The sequence below is a fragment of the Otolemur garnettii genome, unplaced genomic scaffold (assembly GCF_000181295.1).
Source record: "Otolemur garnettii isolate 467f Iridium unplaced genomic scaffold, OtoGar3 scaffold00001, whole genome shotgun sequence".
Lineage (NCBI taxonomy): Eukaryota > Metazoa > Chordata > Mammalia > Primates > Galagidae > Otolemur > Otolemur garnettii.
In genome coordinates, this window is record NW_003852396.1 from 36,320,511 (window position 1) to 36,342,334 (window position 21,824).

General features: G+C 43.2%; 1 protein-coding gene and 1 pseudogene across 7 annotated transcripts in view; both read left to right on the plus strand.

Annotated features, from left to right (window-relative positions):
- PPFIBP2 (PPFIA binding protein 2) overlaps window positions 1-21,824 on the plus strand; it is a 150,202-nt gene that overhangs the window by 75,625 nt on the left and 52,753 nt on the right. For 6 of the 7 annotated variants that reach the window (XM_012803739.2, XM_023514255.1, XM_023514141.1 and 3 more), the window contains 3 exons: window positions 3,875-3,967; window positions 10,043-10,156; window positions 20,829-20,960. In XM_012803739.2, coding sequence (XP_012659193.1) covers window positions 3,875-3,967; window positions 10,043-10,156; window positions 20,829-20,960 — 339 coding nt within the window. Of the gene's footprint in view, window positions 1-3,874; window positions 3,968-10,042; window positions 10,157-17,065; window positions 17,835-20,828; window positions 20,961-21,824 lie in introns of those variants that run through there. The other variant, XM_023514222.1, reaches the window with a different exon arrangement.
- On the plus strand, window positions 4,629-5,632 carry LOC105887226 (annotated as a pseudogene).

Genomic DNA, 21,824 nt, shown 5'->3' on the forward strand with positions numbered 1-21,824 from the left:
ATCTCCTGATGATGCAGCCATTTTACAATGTAAGAGTGACATCTCAAAGCAATTAAACCTTTTGCAAAATTACTAGAATAAAGAGTATACATATTCCCTCAAACTCTAATCCTCAATCTTTGGCTGTTGAATATTAGCATTAACAAGATAATCCTCTTCTTGGCCCTGTTCTCAGGTGCTTTCCAGGTTCTTCTCCACATGGAGGTGGCATTTCATCCTGGCCTGTGCTCTTTAGAGGAGCTACAGTTTTCTTAACATGCAGGCTTATCTAGATCGTGAAAGCATGTGGCTCTGCACTTCACCAGAAGCAAAGGATGGCAGTACTGCAGCCTTCTTTCTAAAACATTATCTCTATTTCACTGCTGTTTAGTACCTTTGAAAAATTTGCTAGGGAACAGGAGTCATCTTGGGAGGATCTGCAGAAGAGGAAGGCACTCTTTTCCCCTAGAACAGGGATTTGAGCAGGGAAGGGATCTTTCTGCTATGTGCACCGCTGATATATGGGCCAGTGTGAGCCCTGGGAGAAGACTGTCCCCTCAAATCCTGGAAAAAATACTAGGAACTAGGTATTTTTTGTCTAGGTCCTCAAACACTGCTTCTAGATTTTAAAATATATTTAATGGCTCAATAAAAAATTTGTTTTGTAAGAAATTCAAGCATTATGGTAAAGTTCTCTGCACAGTGTTAATGCTGCCTAAGTATACACAGCATTGTTCTTGGGCCGTATTGTACAGGTCTCCATAGAAGTGTTTTTGCTTTGGCCCATATTATCCACTGGCCTCTGAACTATTTTGAAGGCATCACACAACAGCAACAAGTTCTGCTGGGCTCTGTTTCCTGTAAGAATATTGTCATGGATGTTGTTTATGCCATTACACAAAGTCTCTCCATGAAAACCAGAGAAGTTTCTCCCTTGTCCGGGAATAGTTATGCTTCTCCAAGGCAGTTTCATTTTACCGTACCGATCTGTGCATTTTCTAATTGATTGTGCTTCTCTTTTTTTCAATGACTGCTAGAGTGGATCCAGATTTTCTATTTGTTTCTAGCATGTATTGTGGATTCTATGGCATGAATTTTGCTTATTAATTGAGCTGCAACTGACTTTATTACCCTTGATTTTTTTTGTTGATGTTTGTCAGCTGGTAAAAATAGCTGTCCATCTGGGTGATTGTATGAATAGCCTGTTTATTATAATTAGAAACATACTATATGCCATTTAAATAAGGCATAGTTGATGGTTTGCAGGAATTTTTTTTTTTTTGAGACAGAGTCTTATGATGTTGCCCTCAGTAGAGCACTGTGACATCACAGCTCACAGCAACCTCCAACTCTTGGGCTTAAGCAATCTTCTTGCCTCAGCCTTACAAGTAGCTGGGACTACAGGCTCTCACCATAATGCCTGGCTTTTTAAAATTTTTTTTATTTTTTTGAGACAGAGTCTCACGATGTTGCCCTCAGTAGAGTGCTGTGGCATCACAGCTCACAACAACCTTAACCTCTTGGGCTCAAGTGATCCTCTTGCCTCAGCCTTCCTAGTATTTGGGACTATAGGTGCTCGTCACAACGCCTGGCTATTTTTTTTGTTGTTGTTGTTGCAGTTGTCATTGTTTAGCAGGCTCAGGCTGGGTTTGAACCCACCAGCCTAGGTATATGCGGCCAGCACCCTAACCACTGAGCATGGGTGCCAAGCCGGCTTGCAGGAATCTTGTGGAAGGAGTCTCCTCTTTGGTCTCTTTCCTTTACTTACTGCTGGAGAAGTGGCAGCCATGAGTGCTAGACAGCTCCCTATATATGCTGGCTTTGGCACTGGGGTTCCACATGCCAAGTTTCACATGGATGCCTGTATCCTTTCGATTCTCTGTCCGCTAAAAATCACCATTATGTGAGCTCTTTGACAGAGAAGAATTTGATTTTTTTTTTTTTTTTTTTTTTTGAGACAGAGCCTCAAGTTGTTCCCCTGGGTAGAGTGCTGTGGCGTCACAGCTCATAGCAACCTCCAACTCCTGGGCTCAAGCGAGTCTCCTGCCTTCACTGCCCAAGTAGCTGGGGCCATAGGCACCCACCACAGCGCCTGGCTGTTTTTTGGTTGCAGCCATCATTGTTGTTTGGCAGGCCCGGGCTGGATTCAAACCCACCACCTTGGGTGTGTGTGGCTGGCGTCTTAGCTGCTTGAGCTATAGGCGCCGAGCTGAAGAATTTGATATTATTAAGAATTCTTTTCCTTTCTTTTCTTCCCAGGTTCTGAGAATATGTAGATTAGAGTATATCCTTGGATGCTAGTCAGAGTTTGACCATGTGAAAACTGGAATATTAATTAATGTAACAATAATAAACTGCTGGCAACAAAGAAGTCCTTTGTTATTTTAAGGCCCTTTGTCTGTGGCATGAAAGAGCTTCCATAACAATGGAAAAGATGCAGGCTCCAGAGAGGCTGGGGCAGCAAGCCATGAGTAGTGGGGTGGAAGGTGGTGTGTGCCATCTAAATGTGCCTGGCACAGGTGCCCCCAGGTCTGTCTTCCCACTGTACCTTCGACACTGACTCACTAGCAAGACACTAGAATTTGCATATAGAATGTGTGGTCCCCATTTTTGTACTAGACTGAGCATGCCTCTGTTACCTGCTCTCACTAGGCAGTTCATTGGGAAGGAGTGGAATGCGGGGAGGAGGAAGGAGGTATCCTTTCTCATGGAGGGAAGTGGGAGAGCCCAATGTAAAAGTTGAAATGTGGGCAAATGGGCTGGGGATGAGGTAGGCTGATGCTGAGCCTCTCTGACTTGCCCCTTTGCGCAATCATGACTTTACTCTGGGGTGGTGGACATCTGCCTCATAAATATTGGAGTGTTGGTTTCACTAGGCCAGCTCAGATCATCATGATAGCCACTTCTCCATTTAGCAATAAGATTTTTTTCAGACTGCCAAGCGTCTGGATGGCTTATCACAGGCCAGCCTGGTTTCAGCCTTCCATTTGGCGTGGAGGAAGAAGCATTGATGATCTTGGGACTAACTCAGCGCCCCATTAGGGAGTGACTCCTTCCCTCTGCTTTGCCCAGAACCAGGTCAGATGCACCCTAGGAAGTGACAGTTCCTTATCAGGGCATTTGATAAGATTCTGCCTTTGTTCTGGCATTTCTCACCTGCCCCCTTTCCTTTGTTTTCTGAAATTTCGGGCTACTTTCTGTGTCCTATGTTTTCTTCTGAGATCCTTCTGGCATTGTTTAGGTGCTTTTCAATTTTTTTCATCTTAGCTTGCTTCTCTCAGCTCTAGCACTATGGAAACATGGCTTGCCTGCCTGGCTGCCAGAGCCCTTGTTGTGGGACAGGGGTGTTGTGGTGGGAAAAGACATATATCATTTGATGAAGGACCTTGCAGTTGGCATCCTCCATCTTCCATTCTCACTGTGATGTTCAGGTTGAGCCTCTTTGCAACAGGTTGTGCCTTTGCCTGGGAGAACCCTGGTGTGAAAGTTAGGGGGTGCCAAGGTCCATGCATGAGCTGTTCATACATATCCAGCTTTCTGGTCTCTTCAAAGAGCTGCTGTGTCTCTGGAGGCTATGCCTCCAGCTAAACCAGACCCAGCAAGTGCAAGTCAAGTCAAGCACTGCTGGGTCTGGAGCTCCATTGAGGCCCTCCCAGCCAGTGGTGAGGTCATTCGAGGGTGGTTGTGCCAACTTCCAGGGCACGCCTTTCTCTGGCATGTGGTTTGGTCCTCCCTTGTGGTGGTTTTGAAATCTTGTGGTTTCCTGTTTTGGTGGGTAGTTTTGCACCTATAATCAGAGAAACTGTCCTCAAAAATTGCATACATTGCCTATTCCATTTGAATGTTGGTAAGAGGTTTTTCTAACCTTTAAGCATATTTTTCCTCTTCCCTTTAGTCCCAGGTAAATCACCACAGTGCTGCTAATAATGAAACCTACCAGGAACGCTTGGCACGTCTAGAAGGAGATAAGGAGTCCCTCATATTACAGGTGGGTCTTTTGTTGGTGGGAACCAACTTCTGTTACCTTTACTTCTGCAACTCTGTAGCTTCCCTTAAGTGGAAGGAAGCACATGAGCTTTTTCTCTGCTGGGATTTTTCTGTTTCCCAAGTGTATGTTTTTTTTTTCTTTTTCAGTTTTCTTTTCTTTTTAAATGCTGTTTCTCCAGAATCACCAAAGTATGTGGTTTTAAAAAAGCCTTTCTAGCACTCTGGGAAGCTGAAACAGGTGCATTGCTTGAGCTCAGGAGTTTGTGACCAGCCTGAGCAAGAGCGAGACCCTGTCTCTACTAAAAATCAAACTAGCTGGGTGTTGTGGCAGGCACCTAAGTCCCAACTATTTGAGAGGCAGATGCAAAAGGATCTCTTGAGCTCAAGAGTTTGAGGTTGCTGTGAGGTATGCCATGGGTGACAGAGTTAAACTCTGTCTCAAAAATAAATAAATAAATAAAACTTTTCCTGAAACAAAAAAGAAAGTAACTGGAGGCACAATTTAACTCTGGACTTGACTTTTAGGGTCTGTGAATTCATTTACATACCATGCCTTAGCAAGCACTTGCCTCTACACACTGGAAGCCCTGTAGCCAGGCTGATTACCAGGTGCTAGGAATGAACAAAATGGTCTTTGTTCTCTGGGAGCCCCTGAATCTTGTATGGGAGGTAAGGTGCAGCCTTCTGTCACTAATGAAATGAAACCAATCAAGTCCAAATTGCCTGAAGCTGGATCTGGACTGATAGCTTTCACCACACAGCTCCTAGAGCTGGTAACATGGGTTAAGCCTTTGATGACTCTATTGATTTGAAGAGAGAACTCTGAAACTTTTCCTGGAGAAAGATATCCAAAGGGTCGTTTTCACTTTTGGAAGCTTGTGTTCCCTGATAGAACATAAATTTAGGCCTTCTTTTGGGAAGCCTATGGCTGAGGCAATTAGCTTTCTGCTTCGTTAGCTCTCAGAGACTAGCGAACAATACAGTCAAGGTGGCTAAAGTTGACCCCAAGAAACCAAAGGGCGAGATGCCTGCCTATGCCTTCTTTGTGCAGACATGCAGAGAAGAACAAGAAGAAAAACCCAGAGGTCCCTGTCAATTTTGCAGAATTTTCCAAGAAGTGTTCTGAAAGGTGGAAGGCAATGTCTGGGAAAGAGAAGTCTGAATTTGATGAAATGCCAAAGGTTAAAGTCCGCTATGATCAGGAAATGAAGGATTATGGACCCACTAAAGGAGGAAAGAAGAAGAAAGACCCTAATGCCCCCAAGAGGCCACCGTCTGGATTTTTCCTGTTCTGTTCAGAATTCCTCCCCAAGATCAAGTCTACAAATCCTGGTATCTCTATTGGAGATGTGGCAAAAAAGCTGGGTAAGATGTGGAATAACAAGTAACAGCGAAAAGCATCAGCAAGGCAGCCAAGCTGAAGGAGAAGAGTGAGAAGGATGCTGACTGTAAGTCTAAAGGGAAGTTTGATGGTGCAAAGGGTCCTGCTAAAGTGGTCAGGAAAAAGGTGGAAGAGGAACATCAAGGAGACCAAGAGAAAGATGAATACAAAAACTGTTTATCTGTCTCCTTGTGAATACCTTAGACTAGGGGAGAGCCGTAAATGACACATCTCTTATTTGAGAAATGTCTATTGCCCTTCTTAGGTTTAATCACAAAATTTGATCACGATCACATTGTGGTCCCAAAGTGCTCTAGAAATTGTCAGTGGTTTACATGAAGTGGCCGTGGGTGGGTGCCTGGAGCACCCTGAAACTGTATCATAGTTGTACATATTTCCAAACTTTTTTTTTAGAGACAGGGTCTCACTTTATCCCTCTCAGTAGAGTGCTGTGGTGTCACAGCTCACAGCAACCTCCAACTCCTGGGTTTAGGTGATTCTCTTGCCTTGGCCTCCCGAGTAGCTGGGACTACAGGTGCCCACCACAAAGCCCAGCTATTTTTTGTTGCAGTTTGGCGGGGTTCGGGTTTGAACCCACCACCCTCAGTATATGGGGCCGGCACCCTACCCTCTGAGCAACCCTTTCTTTTTTTTTCTTTTTAGTTTCCAAACATTTTTAAATGAAAAAATGTTCAGGTTCTCCTCACTCTGCACTTTGCTGTTGGTGTGACTAGGCATTTAAAGATGTTTCTGGCATTTTATTTTTTACTTGTAACGTAGTGTTAACTATATGGTTATTGGCTAGAAATCCTGAGTTACAACTGTACATATCATAATTTATAAAAAGAACAAAACAACTGAGGCCAACTCTTGCTGCTCCCTGCTTGCTGTTAAAGCCGTGGGGAAAGATGCCCTTTGGAGGGGCCGTAGCTCAGGGCATGCACTGTGAGCTGGACCTGTTGACACTGCAGTGGGCATCCTTTTAGCTGCAGGTTGTCTTGTTTTTGTATATAGGGACATAGCATTCTTCTACCATTTTTTAACACATCTGGCATGAGAAGTGTTTGGATTTTTTCTTTCTTTTTTTTTTTTTTTTAGTTAACTGCGATAATTTTTAAAATGTTTTAAAACAAACCGTAGAACTGTTCATTGTTGGCAAAGTGGAAGAGCCACTGCATCAATGAAAGTTCAAGAACCTTCTGTACTTACACACATTTGCAATATTCTGTTATTTTTTGTATATTTAGAATGCTGAAATGGTTTTGAAGTTAAATATACAGTATTACTTTTCTTTTTTTAAAAAAGTATCAATCGACTTAGCAAATGTTTAGTGTCCTAGTTCCAGATTCTTAAAAGCTTAGAAGGTAATTCGCACTATGACTGGTGGTGGAATGAAAGTGGGCGTGGGAGGTTTGTTTGGCCCCCAGGCTATGGGCTTTAGATTGGAACACTAAGCTTGTCAGGCAGAAGTAGGTTTTTTTTTCCTTTTTCCCTTATTTATTTTATGAACATAATAAATAATAATAAATCACTCTAGATACTTTCAGAATTATAAAAAAAATTTAAAGAACTAGGTTAACATTTTGTTTTTTTTCCCTCTGCCCTGTCTCTATTTTAAATGATTGTGCTCCTCCCAAATATACAATTGAGCATTCTAGTTTTTTTTTCTTTACTTCATTTGTTTATTATAAAATAATTGAGTGATGCTGCTTGCAGGATACTGGTTTTAGATGCTGGCTATGCAGTAGTGAACAAAACAGATCAAGTCCCTGTTCTTGTGGATCTTCTGGGAGAGGGGGTGGGGGGGAGAGAGAATGAGAACAATAAACAATACATAAGATATTTCAGGCAATGAAGGAGCCATGGGAAAAAAAAATAAAGCAGGGATGAGGATTGTGCAGTGAGGGAAGATCTGCCTGAAGAAGCTAGGGAGGGAGCCTGCAGATACCTGAAGAAGTGCATTCCAGGCGGAGGAGGTGGTCAGTCCAGCCCACACGCTGAGGCAAGAGTGTGCTTACTGTGTGGGCAGAATAGCAAGGGGCTATTGTGGCTGGAGTTGGTGCCTGTAAGGAAGGGTGGTGGGAACCACCTTCAGAGAAGTAGCAGGGGCCAGATTGTATGGCACATTGTAGAGCAGATGTTTTGAGGGATGTGTAATTTGAGACTCCATCCCAGTGACATGACTAATGAAAGAGTATCCAATTTAGAATTTTGCAGAAAACAGTATGAAATTGCAAACGTATAAACTAGGACCCTCATGGTTGAAATAGCACATGCTTATTTAGAGAAGATTACAATTTAATAAAGAAGTCCTGTGTAATAATACTCTTTTACATTCATGGTGTTTTTAAAATTCCAAATTCTTGAATAATCCCTATTTAAAGAATCCTAATGCAATTGGGAAGTTAAGTAAAGTCAGAGGTCCACCCCAGAGGTTTCTATTCTGCCAGGAGCTTAAGGGCAGATGCTAGGAGTGGCTTTCACATGATCACTCCTGTTCCGTGGTGGCCTCCTGGATCTGGTTAGATAGATTTTCAGCCAGATAAGGTCTCTTGCTTCATTCACGAGGCTGTTCAGCCAGACTGAATTAATTGGAGATCTTGGCCCAGAATGTTTTCCTGGGTCAACTTGTAGAAGAACAATGCAAATCGCATACAGCAAAATACTGTTTCCAGGATTAGTTAAAAACAAAACCATATCTTTTATAACTTCATTATAACATAATTCCTTATTAAGGCAAGGATTCTCATCCCTTTTTTTCACTTCTGTATCTCCCAGTGCCTGAAATTATGCTTAGCATGTATTAATAGTAAGGCCTCAAAAATATTTTTTTTAATTAAATAAAGGCCACATTCTAGGTTTTTTTTACAGTTTGTCCCAGTTTTCTGTACTCCTCCATTCATAATATAATAGAATCAGGATTGAGGTTCTTAAGGCCCCTGCAGCAGACCTGTATGTCTTAAGTGTTATGTGTACCTGATGAGCTGTAGAACACTGCAAGATCCCATGTTATTCCTCTGGGCACCACCAGCCTATGGCCCCAGAACTTGATGTAGACCGTGTAAGTGTTAATCTTCCTAATAAGATTAACCGGAAAGCATCCTTCCCAAACAGAAACTCTGGGCCCAAGGGAACAAAGCCCACTTCTGAGAATCTTATGCTTTTCAAAGTGGAGTTAGTAGTTGAAAAGGCCAGTGCTGGCTGAGCGCCTGTACCTCAAGCGGCTGGTGAAGGCTGCAGCCACATACACCAGAGCTGGCAGGTTCGAATCCAGCCCAGGCCAGCCAAACAACAATGACAACTACAACTGAAATATAACCCGGTGTGTGGTGGGTGCCTGTATTCCCAGCTACTTGGGAGGCTGAGGCAAGATAATCACTTAAGCCCAGGAGTTGGAGGTTGCTGTGAGCTGTGATGCCATGGCGTTCTTACCCAGGGCGACAGCTTGAGGCTCTGTCTCAAAAAAAAAAAAAAAAAAAAGTCAGTGCTGATTGTGTTGGGCCACAAGGATTAAAAAACAAAACCCTACAAAGGTTTGTGTTTAGGATGGACAGGAGTCCACTTTTGGATTAAAAATGAAATGTTAGCATACTATCGATCAGCTCTAGGAATATGTTTCAATAATTCATCATTTGAGATTATAAAAATGGAAACCTTAAAGTAGCCATATTAATTTCGATTAGTTCTTTTTTAAACAGCTTTATAATTCATAAGGTTTATTTAAATACTTGTAAATGAATTCACTTTAACTCTTTCATATATCATCTATTATTCCATTACAGGCTGAGAAATAATTTGGAGATTTATATGTAAATGGCAATGACTCTATCTAAAAGGGTCCAAGCATCTCAATTTACTACTGATTACTTTTGGGAGGCCATTCATTCTCTTTATCCTCCTGCTTTGAGGTTTTTCTTCATAAAAGAAAAGGATCCTAGGGCAATTTACTAATATAAAAGGCTATGAAAAACCTACTTAGTATGCATGTAGAGGCCTAATTAAAATGATTTATTATAAATGAGGTTTTATTAGTCAATATTTTTGATAGAGATTCTCAGGGTTCCTTAGAAAGATGAGTTTGGTTTTTTTCCCTGCCACTGTATATACAATGTGACTTCTCTATATTTATGATTTAGAGTCATGTTTTGGCCTGTGAAGCACAAAAACTTTCTGGAGCCAAGTTTTGTCAGTGCTAATACATGCCCTTTACGTCCCACATTCCTTAATTGCTTCAAAACCTTCACCTGATAGGTGAGCAGGCTTCACACCCTTATGAGAGAGGTATGGTCATTGGCTAGTTTCCATGGCAGTCTGGATTGCTCTTCCCCATGAGGTGGCAAAAGCCTGGGCAAGCCAGCTGAGTTGTGCCTTAAGGTTGGGGCTGTTCCACAAGAGAAATAAGGAGTGGGAGTCCCGCCCAAAGGTAGCTCTGTGGCTCCTGGGTGTTTTTCTCCTGATTCTGTCAAGAACAGGAACCTTGAGGCACGTCATTCAGGCAGTGGCTGAGACTCCCTGGTAAGGAAAGACTCTAACTAGAGTTGACTTTGTTCAGGATACCTCCCCTTCTCATTGCACAGCAGAAAGCAAAACTGTTCTTCCCATGGAAGAGTTAGTGGGAGGTCTCACAGCTCACTGACAGGGGGGAAGACTTTCCTGCCCCTCCACCACAGCTTTATTTTTTTTTTTTTGAAACAGGTGAGTGTGCTCACAGATCAAGTGGAAGCCCAAGGAGAGAAGATCCGGGACCTGGAAGTGTGTCTGGAAGGACACCAGGTGAAACTCAATGCTGCTGAGGAGATGCTCCAGCAGGTAAATGTGGGTGGGACTAAAGGCTCTTGGGTGCTGAAGCAGCTCAAGTGCTGAGGTCCCCTGTGTGCCCAGGCTACAGCCCTCACTGCTCACCATCCCATCCTGCCTAGACCTGGCTGCTCAGTGTGTAGTGTTTATACAGCAGGTGAAACCAGCCTGAATGGTGGGGGGGTGGGGGGGTGGGGGGGTGGGTAGGGCTGAGAAAGGCTGTCCCAAGCAGAAGAACCTGTTGAGCTGGTTAGACAGATTCCCAGGTAGTACTTTCTCCAGGCAGGGGCAGCCAGGAAGCACTCACCTTGTCACAGGAACCACAGTGTGACTGCCGTGGCATCTGGGGTTTTAGAAAGTCAGTTCTCAGTTTATTCTGTGTTCCCTCCCACTCCATGTGGTTTTCTTTCATAAAAATTATTACATAAATAATATTTCCATTAAGAAACATTAAAATGAGAAAAAAAAATTATTTAGCTGCCTTCCCCTACCATTTAGATAATGTCTTCTCTATGTTTCCTTTTGATCCTTGTTATGTTTACATATAATTTACAAAGCAATTGTCATGCCAGAGGTGTAGTTTAGTTCTCAGCGTATGCTTGATATCACAGAGCGACTTTTTTTTTTTCATTTTTAAGTTTTGCTCTGTGGTCATGTTTACTATCACTTATAGCAGATTATTTGTCAAATGTCGTAATTGCTTTAATCATTCTACTCCTGAATAGTTTTATTATACTACAAATAATGACCTACAATGTTTAGGGAGGGGTCTTTTCAGAATTTCTTGAGAAGCTAATTAGATTTTTAAATAAAATCTATTAATATAATTTTTAAATAAAATCTATTAATATCTAATTAGTAGATTTTCTTAAATTGTCTTTGCATTTTAAGGTATTTTGAAAATTAAACTATGACTAAAATTTGTGTGTGTGCGCCTTGTAGTTTCTGCTATAATGCCCGGCACATAAAAGATGCTCATCAGTTCTTAAAGAATGAAAGTTAGTCTCTTAAAATAAATAGATTCAATTAGATGATTGCTTATAATCTTTCTCCCAGAGTACCAACTTCTTTTTCTTTTTTATTGTTATGATCAGCATAAGCTTCAGATTGTTTCTTGACAGCACAGTAATGAACACAGGCTTTGCATTTTACTTTTAGTTGTAGGGTAAACATCTTGTTTGCTTTGAGTGCATTTGAAAAACTTTTTTACAAAGTATTTTTATACATATGTCTTCATAAAAACTTGTTCCCACAGCTCAGGAGCTGTTGTTAGTTTGTTATCTTTTCACTGCTGATTAATAAGTTACTACAACCTTAGATTCATTTGATTTCCTATTTAGATTGTATGCTGTTTCTCTTACTCAGAATACTCCCTGAAAACTTAAGTAGCAATAGTAGCTGAATTTTTTTTTTCTTTTAAATTGAATCTTCCTTCTGAAGACCCAGGAAAGAAAACAGCCAAATAGAAAAAAATCTCAAATGACAGAGAAGCATTTTCATCAAGGGCATATAACACAATCCACTAGATTGTATTTTCAGGTCTGCACAAGGTGTGGTTTTGAGGCAGGAAGGATAAAGGAAGAGGGCAATGGAGTGTTGTAAACAATCCAGAGAGAGACCAAGAAAATTTGAATGTGGAAGGAAACTTGTCAGAACGTTGACGGTTTGGGAAGGTAGCACCTAGCAAGTAACCGTATAATGAGAGGTCAGAGAATGTCTACATTGTAGTGCCTGAGTGAATGGAAGCTTGTCCTGGCCCCTGCTCTGGGACTGCTCCACACATCTCTCCATAGGAGGGTTTCTGCTCCATTGTCAGGATATGTGTCAAGGATTTTGATGTTGGTGTCCAGCACCACCTGTGGAGAGGCTGTCTTGTCCCTGTAAGCATTATCCCATGGATGGCACGTTAGACTTTTTAAAAAGTCCTGAGCTCAATTACCTGTTATATCCTGTTTGTTCTAAATCCTCTTTCTTGTATGCTACTGGTTGTACAATGTAACAGGGAGGTGGATGTCTTGACATGGTACATTTCAGAGTATAATAGTTTTCATTCACCACTTCTGGGTTTCAAAGATCTCCTGAACTTGATCAGATTATTTGTATGCCCATGAGCTTTCTCTGTGTTCTCTTAATCTTTCAAGGGTAAAATGATAAAAGTATGGGATACTCCTTTCTTGAAACACTGTAAGTTCAAGTCATAGGGTGCATTTGAGCCTCATCTCCCACGCATGTGTTCGCTGGGGTCGGTAGTACCAGAGCTTGAAGTCTTTTGAGTTCCTAGCAACACATCTCAAGTTGAGCGTTCAGCCGCACATGGTGTAGCTTTTTTGAAATCTACTTGATGCTGTTTGTAAAGACACTTGATTTCTTGCACCATGGCGCTGATGCAATGCCATCTACATCTTGGTGTGTGTGTGTCCTGTGAACTGGAGGCAGGCAAACACTTGTCCCATTTGACTGAGATTTTCTGGGCTGCAGGGCTCTTGGCTTCTGCTGATTGGAGCTAGAATGGCTCATGGCCTAGAGGCAGAGAATGGAGGCAAACAATTGCCTCTTTCTGCCAGCCTTAAGAGACTGTTCCTGGCCTAAGCCAAGCCTGGTCTATTGCTCAAAGGCCTTAGGAGTGCTGAATGAGATCCTTTCACTGTCTCGGTGTGGCGCCTTCTGACAGTGGATATGGTGCTGCTCCTGATCACCCTACACACTGAATCCATCTCAGTGGAAGGTGGCAGCTGCTACTCATCTCCACTTGACTGCCCCTGTAGGTAGAGCTGGTAATGTCAGATATTCCTAATTCCACAAGAAGCTAGAAATCCAAATTTGAAGATTTAAATATATCTATTTTAAAAATATTGGGAGCTAATTAAATTTTAATTCATTTTTAAAAGTGCTGCATGAATGACACAGTATATAAAGATCAACCTCCAGTCTGTAGCTTCTGCTCTAGACTTTGCCCCCTCACTGGTTACAATTGCACTAGGACTTAAGAAAACCCAAATCTAATAAGCATAGCCTAAACCCTGCACTTAACGGTCTCTGAGAACCCCACTGAGCTGTCTGTCCCATAGCCATACTCCTGACTAATGTCACCTTCCTGCAGGAACCGAAGCGGGGAGGAGTTAGTTCCTCACCCGACTTATGAGGCACGGACTCCCCAGCCTGGCCTGGCCCTATCCCTGCTCAGTGCTGCTCTCCCAGCTCCCATCTGTTTTTCTCCACACGTAACCTCATCCAGCTTCCAGAAAGAGAGAGCATGAAGACTGCTCTTAGGGCAGACAGGCAAACCAGGACCCAACAGGAGGATCCACACAAGTAGAACCTAGATTGTGAACACATCTGAGGGCAGCATCATTGTTCTATCTATAGCCCTGGCAGAATGTGGGGTGGGCAGAGGACACCAGCAAGCATCTCTCAGGACTTCCTGTGGAAGCGCCTACTCAGATGTGGCCTCGGACTCACTGAGCATGCCTGGATTGCCCAGGAAACCTCCATTAAGAAGAGATGTTTCTCAAATGATCTTTAAAGGGGGAACATTCTGAGTCAGTTTTCAGTAGTCTAAGCCTGGATATAGAGCTCAAGCACTGGGCCCTGCCCTTCTGGTACTTACGTAGGTCAAGGTGTTACCCAGCTGCACTGTGAGGCTATCATAACCCAGGGCCCAGCTTGCACCCTAGGAGTTCAGGCATGGACCAGTGACCTCCCTGTGACAGGCTCAGAAATCTCTGTATCACAGGAAGCTTCCCCCAGTCTGTCAGTATATTTGAGGTCTCTGGTGGCTTTTTCTAATGTGGCCTCTGTGGGCTCTCTGGGGTCCAGTAGTTTCCAGCCCGATAAGCTCCTCTATCTCTGATCACAGTCCTTTCTCCGGAGGGTGATGATCTCAGGGAAGCTGGTGCTTCTTAGTGAATAAGAGGTTTTAACTGAGGTGGCAGCCAAATGGAGCATTTTCCGGAGACTGACCATGTGCAGGTGTAATAAATATCAGGAACAGAAATGATGTTCAGTGTTGAAAGGAACGCAGGGCAAGGGAGCACGGTGGGGAGGAAGAAAGGGTTCAGACTCCCTTGTGAGGACTGGCGACACCAGCCGCTACTTCCATCCCCCCTTCTGACCCAGAGCCTCGGGTCTTTGCTGCTTTGGCTCCTCTTTTAGGGGAGGCTGGAGAGGAACAGATGTCAGGGTGTAGAATCTGTGGAGATGAGTGTCTATAGAGTTAACATTTGCTGTTGATCTGAGAAAGTCAGTGAGCCTGTTTCCTTGTAGAGGATGGGGATGACAATATACTGTGTATGTTGCCCACCTCTTACCTCTTAGAGTTTTTGTAAAGCTAATCCAATTTTGTCAAACATGAAAAATCATGCAAATGGCCAATGTGAGTCAAGACCCTGAGCAGGAGATTACAGGGTCCAGGACATAGGTCTAGTACCTGACTGATAAATTTTCCAGAACAACCTTTGAGGAGATATTTCTGTCTCAAAGAGACTATTAAATAGAACTTGTGTACATGATCCTGTGGGAGCTCAAATCTCTCTGGGGAAGTGAAACACTGAGTCATGAGTAAAGAAAATGGGAATTTCCCAAATATCCCCTACAAGTCTCCCTGGGGGACTTTATGAGGCAGAAATAATCAGTCTCTTCAAGTTTATCTCTTTTGATGTTGGATCTCCAGACCTGAGCGGAGCAGATACTTTAACTCCTTTTCACAAATAAGGGTGAGGTTCAGAGAGATGATTGAGTTAGTGGGGACTGAGTCTGGACTCCAACTCAAGTTGACTACCAGTATCTCTTCTCTGCACAGGGTTACTCATGAAAGAGGCTTCGCTGCACGGCTTGGGCCTTTTACTTCAAAGGGCAAAGAGACTTATTTTTCCTTTCATGCCTTTCCATGGCCCAGTCTTTCCTTCTGGTTTCAGATTGCCAGTCTGGCTGCAGTCCTCCGTCATTGGTCAGTAACTCCCTGGGTCATATTCCACACATAAAGATGGAGGTAATTGCTTCAAGATGTGGCCCTTTAAGGACAGAATAAGTTGAAAGGCAAATTCCTTTCTATCAGCTCCAGTCAGAACCTGAGTTTTAGAAAAAGGAAATGACCAGTTGCTCTGAGATAGAGACTTTCTTTCATCTCTGAGACAGGAGAAACATTTTGTCCTTCTGGAAGAGGTTAGAGGTAGTGGTGAAGTAAGAGGAGTGAGTGATAATTTCGTCCATTGGTTTTTTCCCTAAAGCTTCATTACCCACTTTCATGGTCCCTCACAGTAAGTAAAACAAACCACCCTCCTCTTATACCCGCCCCCACCCCCACCCCACACACAAGCACTCTTGACACAATTAGGAGCAGAATCCAAGCATGCTGCCTAGGAAACCTTTGACCCTCATCCTCAACCCCCTCCCAGCACAGCACTTGTGGCCTCTAGGAGATGCCCAGCAGGGTCCCACCCTGAAGGTCAGGAAGCCTCCACCAGGGGGTGAGCCTTGCTAGCCAGACAAGTAATCTGGATTCAGAGCTGACTTCAGTCTTAGGGATGAGAACTGGGGATCCCAGAATGTTTTCCTTACAAGATAGACAGAATAAAAGCAGCCAGCAAAGGAGATGAGAAGAGGAAAGAAAGACAGTGAAAAGCTGCAACAAGGAAGATAAGGTGGCAAGGAGTAGCTTGCACTGAATGGATATGGGGTGACTTGGTTAACAGCTGAGAAGTATAAGTTGTATCTCAAAATTGGGGCACTGGTCCTCGGAACCAGAACTGTTTCTGTACCCTACTTGGTGAAGGCAGGAGCTGGGTTGCAGTCGAGCAGAAGTCTTAACTGAATAATGGGAAGATGAGGCAGCAGGGGTAGGTTATTCTCTCGAGAGCTGGGCTGTGAAGGAGGACAAAAGGGACAGAGACAGCACTTACACCCACACACACACTCTTACCCAGCAAGGGAACATGGGAGTTGATGATCATAGACCCAGGGAAGGCAGGGTCAAGAAGTAACTTTCTTGGGCTGTGCCTGTGGCTGTGGCTCAGCAGGTAGGGTGCCAGCTCCATATACCGAGGGTGGTGGGTTCAAACCCAGCCCCGGCCAGCTAAAACAGCAGTGGCAACTGCAACAAAAAATAGCAGGGTGTTGTGGCAGGCACCTGCAGTCCCAGCTACTCGGGAGGCTGAGGCAAGAGCATTGCTTAAGCTCAAAAGAGTTGAAGGCTGCTGTGGGCTGTGATGCCATCGCACTCTACCAAGGGTGATAAACTGAGACTCACTCTCTCTCTCAAAAAAAAAAAGAAGTACGTTTCTGTAGAATGTCAGAAATGTGATCATGATTATAGCCTGAGGAATGGGAGCTGATGGTGAGGGAGAGATTAAATGCCTGTCAGAGTGGGCGATTAATGGCCCTCCCCTGGAGTCCCACAGAGCTTGGTGGGAACTTCCTCAAAGACAGTACAGAGGTGAGGGAGAGTCTAGGTCCTAGACTTTAGGACCATGTGAGTGGGAGAAGAGTCAGAGTCATTCTGCATTACCAGCTAGAGGAAGACATAGGACCAGCACTTAGAGAACAAAGCCAAAGGCTGCTGGCTAACCAGGAAGCTAACCTGAAGGTTCATCAAGTTGGGTGAGGATGTGTGAAGAGTCTGGAGACTGAGAAATGAAGAAGGTCAGTGAAATGGGGCAGTTCAGAAACAAATTCTGAAAGCATCATACCCCTTGAAGTGTATTTTATGTGTAACCTAGAAACTTACCAGGAAAGGGAGCAGTTTGTAAAGGTAAATGATGCTGACAGAGGAGATGGCAGTGTACAATTGTGGCAGATCAGCCCTGGAAAGGAGCTGTGGGCTTGCTTTCCCCGAGACAGGGATTTACGAGATAAAAATGACATGATTCTAAGAAACGTTGAAATAGAAAGAACTTAAGTTTATTGAATGATCTGATGATTTTGTATCTCTGTAGTAGATATGAAGAGAGGTTATTTGAGGAGAAGGGGGGACAGGGTGGGAGTTTAGGGCATGAGGAGAATAAAAAAGATTTGAAACAATCCCTAGATGCAGTCAGCCAGAGATGAATACAAGTTTGGCCATGCACTGTTGGAAGATCAGCTGTAACTAGATAACATAAATTTGTGTTGCAAACAGCTGGCATCATTAAGTGATTTTTTTTTTCCACTTGCAATTCTCAGGCTGTGGAGAATGGAAACACAGACAAAAGACTAAGCTTTGGCATGGGCGGGGGCTCTGATTAACAAATGTATGTTGGATCTGAGGGCAGGGATGAGTTTGGATGAAGGGATGAAGGATTTTCTGGTGTAGATATGAGTACAAATGAAATGATTAACCTCAGGGTATAGAGTGGATAAGGAGACAAATACTACTTAAAGGAAGCTGATAAACCTGGAAAATAGGGAGTTATTAAGTAACTAGTAGTCACAGAAAAAGAAATTAGAGGTTGAGTGAGCAAGTGAGACAGATGAAAGGTCAGAAGATTGTGGCCAAAGGAATTTCAGAGCTGAAGGTTTGGGAAGCAAAGCAAACACATTCTGGATAAAGGTGAGGGCTAAGCTGTGGCCACACTGCTGAGAACCTGAAACGAAGCTGAAGCAAACAAAACTTAGTGGGGCTGAGGTCACGGAATATGAAGTCAGGCTGCATACCGCGTGAAGAGTCATTACATTAACAAGGATGTGGAAGCTACTGAGGAGACGGAATGCACCTAAGGTAGGTAGCAAAGCTGTGGATGGAAAGATGAAAGCCTCAGGGAAATGGGAAGCTGCCTTGGTTCTGATTATTTGGGGAGAATGTGATATCACTGCGGAGTGCTGTCTTAGAATAGGAGGGGAGAGGGAGCCGACAATTGATGAGGACAGATCGTGGTCTGGAAGCAGTCCTGAACCAGGGAGAAAGGTGTTCTATAAATTGCGTTGGTGGAAGCTGAGTGGTCTCCACTTAAGGTGACTGTGAAAAATGTGTCATATTTTATGAAAGCCTGGATTCGGTTTATGTTGGCAGTATTAACAAAAGGAGCAATTGAGGATTCAGGGTAGTTAACTCCTACTAAGAAACGCATTTTAGAGGTCAGAGTACACAATAGTGGCCGGGGCCTTGTTGGGTCTGAAGATGGAGAAGTAGAGGTGGATTAGGATAAGTTTGTTGACAGCTGATTTTGAATTCAGGTCCTAGAACAGTAATTATTAACAAAGACGAGGGGGAGGTGATCGTGAAACTTATAAGCATATGCTAATAGATATAAGCTAGAAGTTTTATTATTGGTGAAAAATATGAAATTAAGCGACCTTATGAAATTAAGCAGAATCTTCAGTGCTGATCAATAGACAAAACTGTGTATATCATCTTCAGATAATCAAGTCCTCAGCAAGGGCTGTGTTTTTAACTGTCCCATCCCTAGGCTTTGGCATCTGTTAAATATTTAAAAGCTTATTTGTTGAATAAATGAAGTCTCACAGAGGAATTATTTTTCTCAGATCTCATTACTCCAAAGAAATTGTTACCTTATGGACCTTGACTATGTGCTTGTTTCTTTGTGCTTTCGCATTGGCAGCTGGGGAGCTCAGACTTGCGTTGTCGTCCCTCTGGCTGTTTATAGGACTTTATGATATGGGTCTTCTACCGACTGTAACTGGTTACAACTTCTTTTCATACTTGGTTTAGTAATTTTTTACTTGAAATATCTATCTTGCAACCTTCCTGAAATCATTTTTGGAACAAGGCAAGTAGATGAAAGGATAGAGAAAGAAAGAGGGTATGAGGCAGTGGAAGAGGAGAGAGAGTCTATGGTGTGGGAGAGGATTGCATCTTAAGATAGTCACTTCTGTGTGCCCACACACCCCGGGAAGAGCGCTTAAGGCCCTTTATGGCCTGCACAGGACCAGGCCCAAGCAGATAGTGTGTGCTATATGAAATCCTGTCAATTTGAGAAGACATTTCCTGGGCTCTCTGAATATTTATTGGTTGCTGTTTTTCTTTTTAGCACTTTTAAAAAAAAATCTCTTAAAATTTATGAACTTACTTTGTTTGTAAGGTTGCATTATAAACAATGTGCCACCTTAGACAGAAAGGGATTCTAGAGTCATACACACCTTGGTTTGAAAACTAATTTTGCTGATTAGATATATCTTTGGCCAAATTTGCCTTCTCTGGGCCTGTTTACTCTTCTGTAAAGTCAGGGTAATGATATTTATTGCCAAGTCACTGGGAGGGTTTATCAAGAGGCTGTCTGTAAAAACACCAGCAGTGTCTGGCACAGAGGAGACACTCAGCAAATTCAAGTTCCCCCCATTGTATTAGACACACTCATTGGCTGACTCCTTGTGGCAGAGTGGCTTGCAGTCCTGGCGCTGCAGCGCTGCTGCTCTGCCCTGGGAGCCAGCTTCTAGTCTGCCTGGAAGACTGGCCTCCGAGCCTCATTGTGCTTAACTGTGGGGCTTCTCAATACTCATTTCTTGAGGTTAGCAGATGGACAGTTTGCCCCAAGGAAATCACGTATTGTAAGTCAAAAATCTCTGTCCTGTGTAGTTTTGTTTATCATCTGAGGACAGTTTCAAATCTGTGAACTCAGAGCTTTTGGGTCAGGATGTTGAGATTGCCACTCTTATGCTGGGCTTGGGTTGCCCAAGATGATACAGAATGTTCAGACTATGGCAGGATATTGTATCATTTTCCTCTGCTCATTTGGCCTGTTGTTCTCCTGCTTGCTCTGTATATTCTTCTTGCTAGGACCTGTGTAGCCAGTGTCTACCATGTACTAGGTTTTGGGGCCTCACAGGACATTGTTATGTATTTGCTAATGGAAAAATATGTTGCCGTGGACTTTGGGAAATACTCCTGGTTTTTGAGGTTCTTTATAATTCCCAGTTGTCCTAAGTGGATGTCTTGCCCCATCACCTTTACTTTTTTACCTTGTTTATGCTTGTCTGGTGTATTTATTAATGACAGGTTTGCTGTTGAAGACCTGAAGTATCTGGTTATAGTCTGCCACTGTTCTAGTGATGGTACGAATAGTCATAATAGCCTCCCTGGTCTGTCTTCACATAATCAAGAAAGAATGGTCTTTTTTTGGACCCCACAGTAGCCAAATTGCAATTTTGGTACAGCCCAGGCAAGATCCATCTCATATAATGAAAGTCTTATATATTCATAATCACCCAACAAATACTCTTTGAGTATCTACTTTGTGTTCTAACTCCCTTCTAGGTTTATTGCAGTGAGTCTCACATGAGATGTGTTGAAGACTGGGCTGAGCATTGACTGAGCCCAGGAGGTAAACTAAAAATTTTGATTAAAAAAAAAAAATATTGTTAACCTAAGAGTTTTTATCTGTTTTTGTCAAAAGGACCTGTTACTTTGCCTTTAAAAAAAAATGGAGAAATTTGGTTCTTTGAGAGTACCTGTTCATTTTTCTCTGTTTGGAAATAATGAATAATGATTTCTGAGGTCAAACATCTGTTTTGAGAAATGTAGGTCACGTGGTCTTTTCAGAGCATGTTGGATGGTAGCAGGGGCTATGCTATCCCTGAGAAGCTCTGTGTCAGCCCCTAGGCCCGTCCCCAGTGGCCTGTGGCTCACACGCAGTGGTCTCAGTTCTGTGTTATCCAACATACAATTTAAAATATTGCCTTATGTGCTATAGATGAAGCTAGAGCTGTCCTCATTGCCATGGTGGTTTCTGGTTTTGAGATCTGTTTTTGCTTGCAGGAGCTGCTAAGTCGCACCTCTCTTGAGACTCAGAAGCTCGATCTAATGACCGAAGTATCTGAGCTGAAGCTCAAGCTGGTTGGCATGGAGAAGGAGCAGAGAGAGCAGGAGGAGAAGCAGAAAAAAGCAGAGGTGGGTGTGATGTCTGCAATTCCAGGGAGACCTGTGCTATCACATACTCAGACCTCTGCTAATGTGGACTTAGGCCATCTGGTCAACCCCAAGCCTGCCAGCTACTGGGGGCTAGAACTATCCATACACTAGAGACACAATGATCTGTTAATACCAAGTTATCGGGTTTTGCTGTGACTGCACATTGCAGCCGTGCCCAAACCACCTAGTTTTGGCTCTAAGGCTTTATCCTCCCTCCGACTGCTGACAAGGGTAGAAAGGGAGGCGGTCATGGAGAAGGATCAGACAAAATGTAGAAGGACACAAGATGTCTTTAGTGAGAACCAAGGTAATGATGGTGGGATGGGGCGAACTCGGCGTTCCGGCAGGCTGTTATCACTATATCACTAAAAGGAGTCTGGAGATACTTTTGATGTGTGTTTCACTGACCCAGATAGATCCCTCAGATTACGTGTTTCTCTTCTCTTGATGGGTCATGTGGCCGAGCTCATATGCAGACCTTCTCTTAGAGAATGTTTTCCTAATTTTGTTCTTTGTTTCTCAGGCTTCATATGCTGATGGCTAGAACATACCAGACTCCTTTTGAATAAACATTCAGAGAATTTTAGGCTCAGAGCTCCTTTGAGAGAGGGCAGCCTGTTTTAACGGCAGATAGCCATCTTCCTGTGCCCTTGCCTTCAGGTCCTTGGAGCTGCCTGGCACTGTAAGCTATGCAGGAAGAAGACAGGGGTTAGGTTTAGAACCACCTTGTTCATTTACTGACCTAACTGCTTAACAGCTTTATGAGCTTCAACAAATTAGCTATTTAGTCTCTCTGAAGTTTCATTTCTTTATCTGTAGAATAGATACCTGTTCAGTAAAGTC